The 14633-nt window shown below is 44.7% G+C and overlaps 1 protein-coding gene across 1 annotated transcript; it reads right to left on the bottom strand.

The window, feature by feature from the left end:
* Positions 1–3002: 3002 nt before the first annotated feature.
* Positions 3003–6132, bottom strand: LOC124690751 (galactoside 2-alpha-L-fucosyltransferase-like). Its single transcript, XM_047224094.1, has 2 exons — positions 5865–6132; positions 3003–4204 (listed from the first exon to the last, which is right to left on the bottom strand). The coding sequence occupies exons 1-2, from the start codon at positions 6130–6132 to the stop codon at positions 3003–3005; spliced, it is 1470 nt and encodes a 489-aa protein (XP_047080050.1).
* Positions 6133–14633: the final 8501 nt, after the last annotated feature.

Consider the following 14633-nt stretch of genomic DNA (forward strand, 5'->3'; position numbering starts at 1 on the left):
AATGTTGGCCAATAATAAAGCAGCAATTCTTGGATCTAGTTAAAGAGTTTCATGAGGGTACTCTGAACTTACAGAATATTAATGGGTCTTATATCACTTTGGTTCCAAAAGTACAGTCACCAGAAACAGATAAATGATTTTAGACCCATATCCTTAACCAATGTTTGTATCAAGTTTTTGACCAAATTGGTGGCCAATAGATTTCAGCGAGAAAATTATGAAGTGTATTCATAAGAATCAGTATGGTTTTATTAAGTCCAGAACAATCCATGATTGTGTGGCTTGGGCTTTTGAATATCTACACCAATGTCATGTTTCTAAGGAACCTATAGTGGTTCTTAAGCTTGATTTTGCAAAAGCTTTTGATACCATTGAGCATGAGGTAATCTTGCAAGTTATGGAGCATAAGGGTTTTGATGAGAAAACTATTGGTTGGGTGAAGAGCATACTTTCTTCTGGTTCTTCCTCTGTTTTGTTGAATGGGGTGCCTGGGAAGCAGTTTGTTTGTAAGAGAGGTGTGAGACAAGGAGATCCACTATCACCCATTCTGTATGTACTGGGGTCTGATTTGCTTCAAACAGTGGTTAATGATATGCTGCAGGAGGGGAGAATTTCATTACCTATACAAAATAATGATCCAGATTTCCCAATTGTGCAGTATGCTGATGACACTTTGTTAATCTTGAAGGCTGATTTGTCACAGATCCTGGTTTGAAGGAGGTGCTTCATAATTTTACCCTATCTACTGGTTTGAAGATCAATTATCATAAATCTAGTATGGTGCCTATTAATGTCCCAATGGATGTGTTGAAGGAGCTATCTGAGGCTTTTGGTTGTCAAATTGCATCCCTGCCTTTTACCTACCTAGGTTTACCTATGGGAACAACAAAGCCAAAGATTAATGATCTTGCTCCCATTGTGACTAGATTGGAGAGAAGGTTGACATCTATCTCTAGTTTTTTATCTCAGGGAGCCAGATTGCAATTGGTGGATTCAGCTTTGTCATCTATGTCCACTTTCTTTTTATGCTCTTTGGAGCTGCCACCTGGTATAATAAAGCAATTGGATAGAATCTTGAGACAATGCCTGTGGAGAGATAACATTGATACTCCTAAGCAATCTCTTGCTCGCATGGGATATGTTATGTAAGCCAAAGCACAAGGGAGGGGTGGGTATAGTAAATTTTCATAAGCATAATGAAGCTCTTCTGATGAAGCATCTTGATAAATTCTATAATCATGCTGATGTGCCCTGGGTAAGTTTGATTTGGCAAGCTTATTATGAAGAATCTGTGCCTCAGTCTGAGAAGCATTGTGGTTCATTTTGGTGGAGGGATGTTTGCAAGTTGATGGATAAATACAGAGCTATATCTACTGTCTTGCCTGGTAAGGGAAGTACCTTTCTTTTTTGGAAGGATTCTTGGTTGTTTGATGGTTCAGTGCAACCTCTAGAGCAAAGATTCTCAAGATTACACTCTTATGCAAAAGATCCAAACTTAACAGCTAAGCAAGTATATGATTGTCCAATCTTTGCGGAGTTGTTCCATCTGCCTCTATCTGTCCAGGCTTATGAAGAGTTTCAAAGGGTGACTGAAATTATGAGGGTGTCTCCATTGTCTGTGGCTGATGATGTCTGGCAGTATAAATGGGGACCATCTTTCTCTGCTGCTAAGTACTATCAGTTTTTGTTCTCAGAGATAATAGTCATACCAGCTTTTCAATGGATTTGGAAATCTTCTTGCATAATGAAGCACAAATTTTTTGCCTGGTTGCTTCTAAATGATAGAATAAACACAAGAGATATGTTGAAACGCAGGAATTGGAAGGTTACAGAGGATACACATTGTGTACTGTGTCCGGGGAGGCAGTATGAGGACAGAATACATTTGTTTTTTGAATGTAACTTCAGTCAAAGGGTCTGGAATTACTTGCAAATTGATTGGGCTGGTGGTCAGGAGGTGCAGATAATTTTTTCACAAGCTAAACGAAGTTTTGCTAAGCCTTTCTTCATGGAGATAGTTATTTTAGCTTGCTGGAACATTTGGAAGCAAAGAAATGGTCTGATCTTTCAGGGAGAGCGCCCTAGTTTCTTAGGCTGGAGAAGAAACTTCTTGTCTGATGTATCCTTGCTTGAGCATAGGATCAAGAAAAAGCATCTCAAAACCTTCCTAGCCTGGATAGGCAGCTTGCAGTAATGTATAGGTTTCTATGTTAGTTTGTACAGGTAGGGTTTTTTCTTTCCCTTTTTTCCTCTCTTTTGTACATATGTTTTAAGTTGGTAATAAAATGTTGTGGGGCTTTTTGCCTCACAGTTGTCCCTTCAAAAAAAAAAGCAACAATTATAGAGCCTAGATCTAAGATCATGCCACTCGTGCACTAGTGACAAGCATTAAACATAACAATATTGCAGCAACAAATACTTCACAAACTTATAAGATACACTGAACATAATGATCAATCCATCGGATCCCAACAAACACAACACCGATTACATCATATGGATCTCAATCATGTAAGGCAGCTCATGAGATCATTGTATTGAAGCACATGAGAGAGAGTACCATCTAGCTACAGCCAAGAACCCATAGTCCCTGCGGGAATTACTCACAAACCATCATGGAGTCGAAGTAGAGGCGGTGGAGTCGATGGCGATGGCTCCGGGGGCACTTCCCCATCGCGGCAGGGTGCCGGAACAGAGACTTCTATCCCCCGAACCTTGGTTTCGGCGATGACGGTGGCTACGGAACTTTTCGTGGACAGAGGGTGGTATGTCGCGGAGTTTTTAGGCCAGAGGGGTCTTATAGGCGAATAGACGACGCCAGGGGGCGCACGAGGCGCCAGTACATGGGCCAGGCGCCGCCAAGGGTGGGGCCGCGCCTACCCTGTGTACTGCCACATGGCAGCTCTCCTGTGCGTGTCCTTCTGGCTCCGTCTTCGTCCCGGATAAATAAGACTGGGCTTTTGTTTCATCCAATTCCGAGAAACTTTCATGTACAACTTTCATCAGATAGGCTTAAAAGATATATCTCTAGTAACCATAACATCAGATAGGCTTAAAAGATATATCTCTGCCCACGCTTTCATGTTATGCATTTTCTTGTCTGAGTTCTGATGTTCCTCGTGACTAGGCTGGTGGAAACTAATTGTCTCGCCATTTGTGGTAGGATGTTCCCAACACATGTTTCTGAATTTTTCGTAGTATCCTGAGTTCAAAGAAGTAACTAGAACAGCTTTCGACCTGGCCTTCCGTGATGGGACAACTGGCTCTTGAGTATTAACCTCTGGCAACAAGTGTTCCTTCAGCGTGCACGCAAGGACCTGATCCAAGACATGCTGAAATGGACCAGTTTCAGTATCGAAGACTCTGATTTGGATACCCAACTTTTCATCAGCTGTTGCAAGATAAGAATCATAGTATCTTGTAACCATGCCCCAGACGACATTGCTAGGGTGAAACAAGTAACGTCCCAAGTGATGGAAAACAGTGTCTCTCTGGGGAAAAAGCTTCATAAGTTCTTCTTGGTATGCTGGTATCAGGAAAAGTGAAGGTACAAAGTAATTATCTGATTTTAGGATCAACCATGGGATTGTTTGAAGATATTGCTGGTTATCTTCACAGAAAAAAAGCTTATCAAAGTCGTTGTAGTCATGAGCTAAATGAAGATACAGAAAAGCAGGGCTAGACTGAAGAACTTTACTTTTCAGCATGTTTCCATAACTCTCAGGAGAGCCAGCACTGAAGTTCTTGAACTGCTGAGCAGGGAAATCTGACGGTAGGAACCATGAAGTTTCAGGAAATGGTTCGCAGAACAGATCCGCCATGCCTTTATCTCCATCAACAAGCAAGACTCTGTTTGTAAGGATGGCATACAGAAATGCTGAGGCAATTGTTAAGATCCTGTTCCCCAGACCACTGTAAGCTATCCAGACCAAATAGTTGCAGTCCATAACCTTAATATCCTGGCCAGACTTAAGCTGCTCAACAGCCTTCCTGTAGAATTCAGTATGTGGACCACACTTCTTCTGGAGAGCCTCATGTTCCCTTAATCTTTCCAAGAGGTAGGTAGATGGAAAGTGGGGTGATGTTCGACGATACAGTGCTGATTGGTATCTACTTAGGCAAGCCTGTTCATCAAAACCAGGAACTAACAAACCACCGAGTAGTTTGTCCTTGACAACTTCCGGAGATCCTGAAGTGCCACCTTCTCCAAACAAAACAACAAAAAACATTGTGTCAGCATTCGTATATAAATAAGCATTATACTTTAATTAGAAGGCAAATGAAAAAAAAAAAGTTCATCTTCTGATGAAGAGTCATTGATGCCAGTACAAAGCTGAGGTAGGCACGAATTACTCAAGCCTGTTAGCTGTAAAAGTTATTCAAAGTTCAATTGTCGGTTAAATATACACTGTAGGGCGGATAGACTATTTTGCTGCAGAGTAGAACCTGGGTTGCCTAGCACAGCAACCCTGCTACTAGCCAAATTGGACACTGGGGACTTCTCATCGGTTCAATAAACATATGCAGATAGGAATACAGATGGTCCCCCCTAAACCACTACGAAGTTGACATATTAATAAATGACAAGAAGATTATAGCACCATGCATAAACCAGACAAGACACGGAACAACAGTAGCATGAAAACATAAACTAGACAAAGTTGAGGCTGTTTACCAAGGCAAATAATAATACTCCCTCCGAGGCTCCGATCCATAATAAATGTCGAGGCTTTAGTTATAATTTAGACTAAATTGAATAAAAGCTCCGACACTTATTATGGATCGGAGGTAGTAGTACGGGTGCGAGTAATATGCTAAGGTCGTCACAATTTTAGGCGGTAAACCAAGCAACTAGTACAAACAAATACTCTCTCTGATCCATAATTATTGTCATGGTTTTAGTTCAAATTTGAACTACAATCACGATAAGAATTATGGAACGGAGGGAGTACTAAACATGTAACGAGACCTTAGTAAAGCATTCGAAACCCCACAAATCTGCACGCAGGTGGTGATCATTACCCTCATACTACACACACACAATGATCTGAAGAACACTGCTCCTAAATTCTGCTACGGAGAAGTTGCAGAACATTTGCGCTGCCAACAGTAGCATCACACTTTGTAGCAACTCGCAACAGCCCAAAGTTCAAGAGGAAACTGCTACAAAAAAATTCTATAAAATGTACTTCATATTTTATTTTTTTGCAGAACTTGCACTAACGAGGGAGTATGAGCGCAGTGAACAGTGTCATGGAGCCCAAACAACGTTAAGGGCGCCAGGCTTGTCACCCCAAATGTAACATCGCCATCCAAGTATCCAACTATTAGTACTACTCCCTTCGGTTCAGAATAATTGCCCAAGAGTGGTTGTATGTAGATAAGTTTTATTGTGTAGATACATCTATTTTTGGGCAATTATTTTGGATCAGAGGGAGTAATAGATTTCAGAATTGGCACAGAAATGGTGGTCTGAACCCTGAAGAAAGGTCTGCCTTAAATTTCTGGTACAGAGAAGTTATAACACAATTTTCACTGACAGAAGGCGTTAGTGAATAATCATCCACCTTTGTAGCAGCTAGTAGGAACAATCCAAACTTCAAGAGAATAAAACGCGACAAAAAAATTCTGAAAAGAGTAGTCAATATTTTTTTTTTCTGCAGAACTTACACTAACGAAGGAGAATGGGAAAAGCGCAGCGAACAATGTCATGGAGCCGAAACAACATTAAAGGCGCCAGTCGCCAGGCTTGTAATCCCAAATGTAACGTCGCCATCTATATGTGTAGGTTTCAGAATTGTCACAAGAACGGTGGTCCTAGCGCAGCTGAAACACGGAAATGGAAAGCGACGTTGCCAGCGTACCTTCGGGCGGACGGACGAGGCGCAGATCGTGGCGGCCACCGTCCCAGGAAGAATCGGCGCCGAGGAACTGGCCCCTCCGCGCCGCGGAGCCCCCGGCGAGCAGGAGCAGGAGGACGCCGAAGACGAGGAGCGCGCCGGCCGAGACGGACCACCGCAGCAGCAGCATCGCCGCCCCGCCCTTCCTCCCGCGCGGCGACGCCGCCGCCGCCACGAGCGCCTCCTCCTCCCGCTGCGACGGCGAGCGGCGGATCCGCTCCTTGAGGTCCATCCGTCGGTGGCGGGCGGGCGCCCGAGTCCCAGAGTTCTGCCTTCCGCCGCGGCGCGGCGGAAAAAGCACGGAGGTCAAAAGACGGGAGGCGCTACGTCTCGTGGCAGGCACGTCTGGGGCTGTTATATAAAGAGGGGACAAGCGCCCGGGGTTTTGAACTTTCGATGTGCTTCGGGTGGGTGGGGAGAAAAAGTGGCACCGGACGGGGAGGAGACGATGTGACCGGCGTCGGTGGAACGGAACTGGGGCGCGCGCGCCTCCTCGGCGTCGGCGTGGCGACAGCGGCGGGTTTTCTCATTACTTTTGTGCGGCACGGCCGCGCGGGCGCCGGGTTTCCTGTGCGGGGCACCGGACGAGCGGCGCGCCGGGTTCGGCGGCCGGTGAGCGGAGCGTGCCGCGTGATGCGGCGCGGGCCTGGTTCGCTTTGGTTGGCGCTGAAGCACGGGGCGTGCCACGCCGAGGTGTCGTAGCGTAGGTGCAGTCCGTTATCAAATTTTAGATCTGGCAATCTGGGTGCCGCGATAGTGCACGCGGTTCAAACTTCAAATTCTATCAAATTTGTCAGTTTCCTATAGCCTAGAATTTTAAAAAAATGAATTCCCCACTACGGTAGAGCTCAACATTATCCAAAGCCAGGACTTTTGTTCTGAAATTTTTGAAACTTGTGAATGTCAATCTCGAACCCTTTTAGAAAAGAAAAAAAGGCCACCATGGAGCTCGGAGTTCATTTGTGGTTTCCGCACATACTCATGCAGCTTTTTTCACATCGAAAGCAAAACGACGTTATATTTCTATATTTGTGGTTTCCGCGTATACTTATGCACCCTTTTAGAAAAAAATATTTTTATATTTGGAAAATTTTGACTAAAATAGCCTATATTCGGCCTATCTTTACTATGATTTGACCATTTGGCCCAAGCTCACTATGATTTGACACGCTACTTTACTAGAGGCCCCAGGTATTAACTTTTTTACCTAGTTCGAACTTTGAATCCATGTACACTACTATGCGTGGGATCAGCTAGGGCGTGTTTGGTTGCTCTCGTGCTTTTTCCATGTTTTCCAGTTTAGGCCCGGTGGAAACCAATTCCGCGTCGCGTTCTGCACACCGTTTCGTTACCTGCACTGAGTGTTAGAGCATCTCCAACAAGCGCACAAATAGTCGGTCGCGCTAAACCTCTATTTCGCCGCCTCTATAAACCGCTGGCGCGCGTGATACCGAATTTTTCTCCGCCGGATGCTTCATTTTGCAGCGCGCGTTGGTGTGGGAAAAAAGCACCTCCGCCGGAGGCTCTATTTTGCAGCGCGCGCGGCGCAAACTGCTAAATTCGACCGTTCATTTCAAAATTAATCAAACAAACTATGAAAATTTGATCGAAAATACGAATATATTAAAAGTTCAACGATACAACGCGACATAGAGGACGAAAATACAGATCGAAACTACTCGTCTGACTCCCAGTCGAAGTCCGAGGAGTGGGTGCCCGGAGTCGTCTCCGACACCGGCGTCGTCGTCCACTCGAAGGAGGATGAGGAGGAGAGGACGATGGTGGACGACCCTTCCTCACCGCCTTCTCGGCCCTCGCAGCCTTCCTCGCCGCGGACTCGGCGCGGCGCTTGTCGCGGCTGGCTTTCTTCTCCGCCTTCGCTGCCGCCTTCTCCTCCTTGGGGAGGAGACGACGTGACCGGCGTCGGTGGAATGGAACTGTGGCGCGCGCCTCCTCGGCGACCCGCGTCGGCGTCGGCGTGGCGACAGCGGCGGGTTTTCTCATTACTTTTGTGCGGCACGGCCGCGCGGGCGCCGGGTTCCTGCGCGGGGCACCGGACGAGCGGCGCGCCGGGTTCGGCGGCCGATGAGCGGTGGACTGGTCTGCTTCGCTTTGGCGCCGAAGCACGGGGCGTGCCACACTTCGAACTTCTGCCTGCATCACTAGTACTGTACGTGATGAGATCTATACTAGCGTGCAAAAAACGTACACGAAATCCATTGCATTTTAGGCTGAGAAAAATGATACTCCCTCCGGTCCCAAAAAAATGTCGGGCGAGTCATTTTGCAAAAGGAAAATGCTTGCGATCCGGCGACCGATCGCGTCGCGCGGATCGGTCATCCGGCCTCTCGCTCCCGCGTCGTTTAATGGGCCTTCTTTTTTCGGCCCAACAATTGTTTTCCTGCAAACACATGGAGTGAGATGATGAACTATTTGTTGTAAACAACTCGTAATTTTTGTAGGATTTGTTGTTAACAATTGTTGTAAAGAGACAATATTTTTTTATTTTTTGTTGATGCTAATAATAAAGTGATTTTTTATTTTGTTGTAACCATTTGTGACTTTGGATAAAATAGTAGGTGATTATTGTTGTAATTCAATCTGTAGCAAATTAAATGTCGCTGGACCACTTTGCATCATTTTGCAAGTATATTGATTTATTATTGTAATCGTTTGTGACTTTTTGTAAAAAAAGTTGGTGACTTTTGTTGTAATTCAATATGTAACAAATTAATATTTTCTTCTATTTTTTTGCAAACATATGGATTTTTGTTGTAATAGTCTCCGGTTTTTGTTAATAATAATGGCTACTTTTGTTGTAAATTGATCTCCAACAAAACAATTTGTTGGTTTAACCACTTTATTGTGACATTACTTTTAAAAAATGTTGCGACTTTTTGTTGTAATAGTATATATTTTTTGTACGCGGAGAGAGGATTTTTGTTGTAATACTCATCATATTAGGGGTACTGCGGGTTGGTTTCCTGAAAAAGGAGGGTGGCAAATGTAAAACTGCATTTGAACTAATATCTGAGAAATATAGTACTGCGGGTTGATTTCTTAAAAACTAAGGGCTAAAATGCAAAACTACGCTACGGCTTGTTCTGGACGTTAGATCTCCATCCGATGGCGCGCGTACGACCGATTTCTGATCCCAGATCGGTCGGCCGATGGGGAGCATGCGCCTTTGCAAAAACGACCTAGCCTTTGTTTTTTCCTCAACCCGCAGTCCAAACTTGCACTCACGCGTTCACCCAGGGAGAAGCTGGGTGCGGTTGAAATCCCCAATCCCGTCGCCTCCCCCACCGATCCCTTCGACCGCCGCCGATTTGGTGCCCGGCGCAAGTGAGCACAGGCAGAGGAGTGCTCCACCGTGGAGGAGGAGAGCTCGCCGGAGCATGCAGCGCCGGGGCCATGGCCGACGGTGGCTGCCGAGGGTGGCGGGGACCATGCACCCGAGCGGACGACGGGGAGGCGCGCGGCTGCCGTCGGCGCGAAGCGGCGTTCGGGGAGCCGGCTCTCCGGCGAGGGCGGTGGAGGCGGGGACGTGGCCGTCCTGCGACAAACTTGGGCCACCCCCTGCTGGTTGCGAGAGCTCGGATGCTGGAGCAACAAGAAGAGAACGGACCATGTTTTTCTAATTTTAGAAGGGTTAAAGTGTAAAACATAAATATGCTAACCGTCTGGACACTTTTTTAGGATCGGAGGGAGTAGAAGATAGTACATGTGGGATCTGCAAGGCTACTTCTGAAAACCTGATGCACGCACTGATTTAGTGTTCTCATGCCAAGCTGTTTTGGAATGAAGCGAAGGATATTTTGAACATTAAACTCCCACGGCTGCATCCAGACACATGGGCAAAGGATTTGCTCTGCGAGGAATTTATCGCAAAGGAAGATAAACCAAAGATAATCACTATCATGTATTCTGTTTGGGATTCAAGGAATAAGTGGACCCATGGAGAGGTTGGTTACAAACCTCAGATAGCTATGGAGTTTATCCGAGATACTCTGTTATCTCTGGAGCTGCCGCCGGTCCAAAAGAGTCCGGTTTTTAGGAGCCCAGCGTGCAGCTGGAAACTACCTATAGCAGGAACCATCAAGATCAACTCGGATGGGGCTATATCTGCTGAAGAAGGAGCAGCAGGAGGTGGCGGGGTCGCACGGGACACTGGCCAGTTTTTGGGAGCCTGGTGCAAAGTATATCCAGGTTTGGCTGATCCCCTGACCATTGAAGCTTTAGCTCTGCGAGATGCGGTGACTTTCGCGGTGTCGAAGGATTTTCACCGAGTAGTGTTCGAGGTGGACTGTGCCGAGCTGGTACGTCTATGGAAGGAAGGAAGGAGAGATCGTTCTGTTATTTCACCAATTTTAGATGAAATCCGTGAGCTAGTTTCATCGTTTGAAGGTTTTAGCATTAGGTTAGTCCGCCGTAATGCCAACAACGTGGCCCACAATTGCGCAAAATTTGCATGCAACAATGTGGCGTCGCAGGTTTGGCAAGGGGCGAGTCCTCAGTTTTTAGTTCACAGCCTCAGGGCTGATTGTAATTCTATCTCTCTGATCTAATAAAGATCACGCTATTCTCCAAAAAAAAAAGATAGTAACAGATGTGTGGATCTGGCAATCTGGGTGCCGCGAATAGTGCACCCGGTTCAAACTTCAAAATCTATCAAATTTGTCAGCTTTCTATAGCCTAGAATTAAAAAAAATGAATTCCCCACTACGGTAGAGATCAACATTATCTAAAGGCGACTGCTTCCATAGACCCCCAACGTCGAACAGTTATGTTGAGCGGAACACAAGGACGACCCAGATTACTCCGCGGCGAGGGGCTGGATCGTCTTTTCAACTTTGATTTGGGTATAGAAATGCCCGCTCCAAAACCCGCAGGACCCGTTAGCCGAGGGGTACGCGTATCACCGCGAGAATACGTACGCGCCCGTACCTCTTCCGCGTACATGCCCGTACCTCTCCCGCGTACAATACCGTCCGTTTCTCTTCCGCGTACACACGGGTCCACACAAGGGTCCACGCCCACGCGCACAGTCCAAAAGAGTCGCCTATTTTAACCCCACTCGGCCTCATCCTCTCCCCACCATCCCCATTTCTGGCAAAAATCAGAGGAGAGAAAACCCTAACCCTAGTTCGACCAAAGCCTCTCTTTCCACTCCCATTTCTTAGTCGAAGCACAGATCCGGGCATGGACATGAACTTGGCCGCGGCTGCTGCTGGTTTGGACGGCGGAGAGGGAGCGGGGGCGGCTGCCGGATCGGGAGCCGGAGCGGCTGCGGGAGCGGCTGCGGTTGCAGGAGCGGAGCGGCTGCGCCCGTGCCGGTGCGGTGGTGGATGGCGGATGCGGGACCGGCCGGTGCTGATGCCGCGGAGCGGCGGCGGCTACGGATCGACGCCTTGTACGAAGTCAGTCAGTACGTCGAGCCCTGCGAGGTAAAGCTCTGTCTCCCCTCTCAGATATGGTAACCGCTGCTATGTCGATTTATTAGATGCGCGTGGATGCTATGTCGATCTGGTAACCGCTGTTGTGTCCGCGAGTTCGTCGAGCCCTGCGAGGTAGATCTACTCCCTCTGTCCACAAATAAGCGGATGCGCGTGGTTTAGAAGAGACCATAAACTTTTTGTAAAAATAAACCCTCATTCGTTCAATCATTTACCTCTCCGGAGATTGCTGAAGCTTTTGCTGTTCGACAAGCGGTGCTGATAACTAGAGATAGGGGTTTTTCAAATGCGTGTTCGTCACTGATTGCTTGGCCTTGATCCAGCGACTAAACTCCATTGTACATGATTTTTACATCAACCTAATGACTGCAGACTTCTCTGTTGCATCGTTTAGCGTGTTAAACGCTCCAATTATGAATTAATCGGCACACATTTTAGCTAGATCCTGTAATCTAGCGTCTTTAGGTTTTATTTCCAATTATATGCTCCGGCTTGCATATCCGGAAGACCCTTTGTATTGATATGAGTTATTAATCAATAAAGTACCTTATTCTGTCAAAAAAATTGCTCATTAATCAAGAAGATGCTTTGATTTAGGTGCTTATAAATGTTGTGCATGCTAGTAACCAATAAACAACATTAAGAAACCACATAACAAATAAGGCTACTTATTCTGGGCTTCAGTGAAGAACTTGTTCCAAAACACATAACAAATAAAGCCTGCTTTCATTTAATTTGCTAATTAATCACATCCTATAATTACTACTTGCCCCAATGCATGCCTCTCTCCTATTTTTTAGGTTGTGAAATGCTTTCTTCACATGCAGTGAGCTAAAATGACGATCCACTTGCCCTCTTTAATAGAGGCATTTAAAGGAAAAAAATTAAAACAAGCTGCTGATTGGTTAAAGCGGTTCAAACGTGAAAGGTTTCTTTTTCTAACAATGTTTTATAGAAATTGTCACGGCATGAAATGTATGTATAAATGAACTTTGGGAAAATAAAAATTACAAACAACGAATCATGAGGAAAAATTGGAATCTATGAGCCAATTTGAAATGTGGATTCACATAATAAGAGCATATGCTCCTATGAGCCAAAGTGCATTTCCCCGATTTTCAGGAACTACTATAAATTCACTCTTTTAGAAAGCTCGGGATAAAACAAGCAATATTTTTATCAGATACTTATAGGGGTACTCATTTAACTGTTATGTAGGTATGTTGACTTTTTGAGAAAACAAGCCACACATATAACTCAACTGAAAAAAAAGAGAGCTTTTGCTGTTTGACTCGCTTTATCAATTCACATGTATGCAGTACCACGTGAATGGACACTTCAGGGAGGTGCACTGGTAGCCTTATTGATGTATTTAGTAAGATTAACGATTAATATAGATAGTAAATACGCTTCAATGTATTTAATATTAATCTCTTCTCCTTCCGACTTTTCCAGGGTACTTTAAGCATTCATGGAACATCGAAGCATCGGCCTGTGATTGTGTAGCCTTGGACGTACTGCTCCATTTGAAGTTTGTGCCTTACATCACTAGAAAGCAGTTCCATACTTTCTTGAAAAATTCGTTGGATTAAAATTAAGAGCTATGGCAAGAAAAAGAGCATGTAGAGACGCCTAAATTATTGGCTAGAGACGCTAAATTTCATCTCTAAGGCTGCTCATAGTGGGGAGTAACTTAGACTAGTAACATATGCCATGTTACTAGTCTAGGTTACTACCTTCATAGTGGGTAGTAACTTATATGTGGTGTCATGCATTGTGTTATTTATTATGTTGTAGACTCATTTTGCCTTGGGGTGTGTGATGTTATGGTAACATAGCTAGTTACCACCTCACTCTCTTTCTTCATTTATTGGCATGCCATGTCACCAAAATGCCTTGAGATGTGTGATGTTACTAGCTATGTTACTCCCACTATGAGCAGTCTAAGTGGTTATAAAGACGTTGTTGTAAAGCGTCGTAGAAGTGTCTTCTTATGCACCGTCTCAAATATCATAAAGACACATTGTTAGCGTCTCAAAAATAAAATGAGACGTTTTAACATGTCATCTCTACCAACATTGAGTCGCTTTATTCCATCTTCAAATATAGATTATTTTGTCTTATGTAAAATCAATTTATTCTTAAAATATTTGAATCAAGTAGCACACAATTGCACATCATATGACCAAAATCAAATTCCAGCCATCAAAAGAATAAGGATAACAATCGTTGCACTACAAACATATCTATTGTATTTATTTGATGCAAACTGTATTTTACAAAGGAAATGTACATCCTTACAAAGGTTTGCATACATGATTGAATAATGAATAATTCATAGAACTCCGGTATGCAATGCCCTAACTACTGGGAATTAATCTATTAGATCTTGAAATCATCTGCTATCCGGTTCAGTGCTTCTGCACACTTCTTTGCTCTCTATATGCTGCTTGAAAAATCTTCTCAAAAAAGAATCCTGCAAAGGGACATCTACACGAGAAAAAAGCAATCTGTAAGCTAATTAACAGATACAAGATCTTAATTCTTATAATCTCAAAGTAAATCCTAAAGTTTCAGTCTAATAGAAGACAAACACATACGTACTACTTCTATCTGATCATGAGTTGCAGACGGATTGGAACTCTAGACATAAACACATATGGAGTATATGTACTACTTCAGAGTAGATGAGTATAGGAAAAACTGATCATGCCTGTCCATTCATCCAAAATATCGAGCATGAGTTCCAGTATATAATTCAAAGATAAGTGCATTTAAAATAATTCGAAAATACAAGTTAATTACTTTTGCTGGTCGATGAAATTTATACTCTCGTCCGTGAATACCACCTCCAGGACTTGGCTCCATCATTATTTTCTATGCAAAATCCAGAAGAATATCCACAACCAGTAGGCAAATACAAGGACGGACACCAATCTGCAACATACGAAAACAAGTCTCTGAGATCTTTCAGGAGGGGCGGAAGATGTGCCTACTTCCAGAGAGGAATAATGAGGCAGGGAAAGGAGTAGTTGATGGAGTCCTGCAGGAAAGAGCAGTTCATAGAGTCATGCGAGAAGGATCAGTTAATCGAGTCCACCCTTCCAGCGGCAAGGAACAAATTCATCGAGTCAGCAAGGAACTCACCAGATTCAGCGTTGATTGAATCGAGCGGCCGGATGGATCCTCATAATCATTTCCGATTGGGTCTCGATAGGGACATAGAATTAGTCCTGAGATAGCCGTCGTGGTTCGCTTGCTGGAGAGGAAGGCCGCG

This window comes from Lolium rigidum, chromosome 2 (assembly GCF_022539505.1).
Source record: "Lolium rigidum isolate FL_2022 chromosome 2, APGP_CSIRO_Lrig_0.1, whole genome shotgun sequence".
In the NCBI taxonomy this organism is placed as follows: domain Eukaryota; kingdom Viridiplantae; phylum Streptophyta; class Magnoliopsida; order Poales; family Poaceae; genus Lolium; species Lolium rigidum.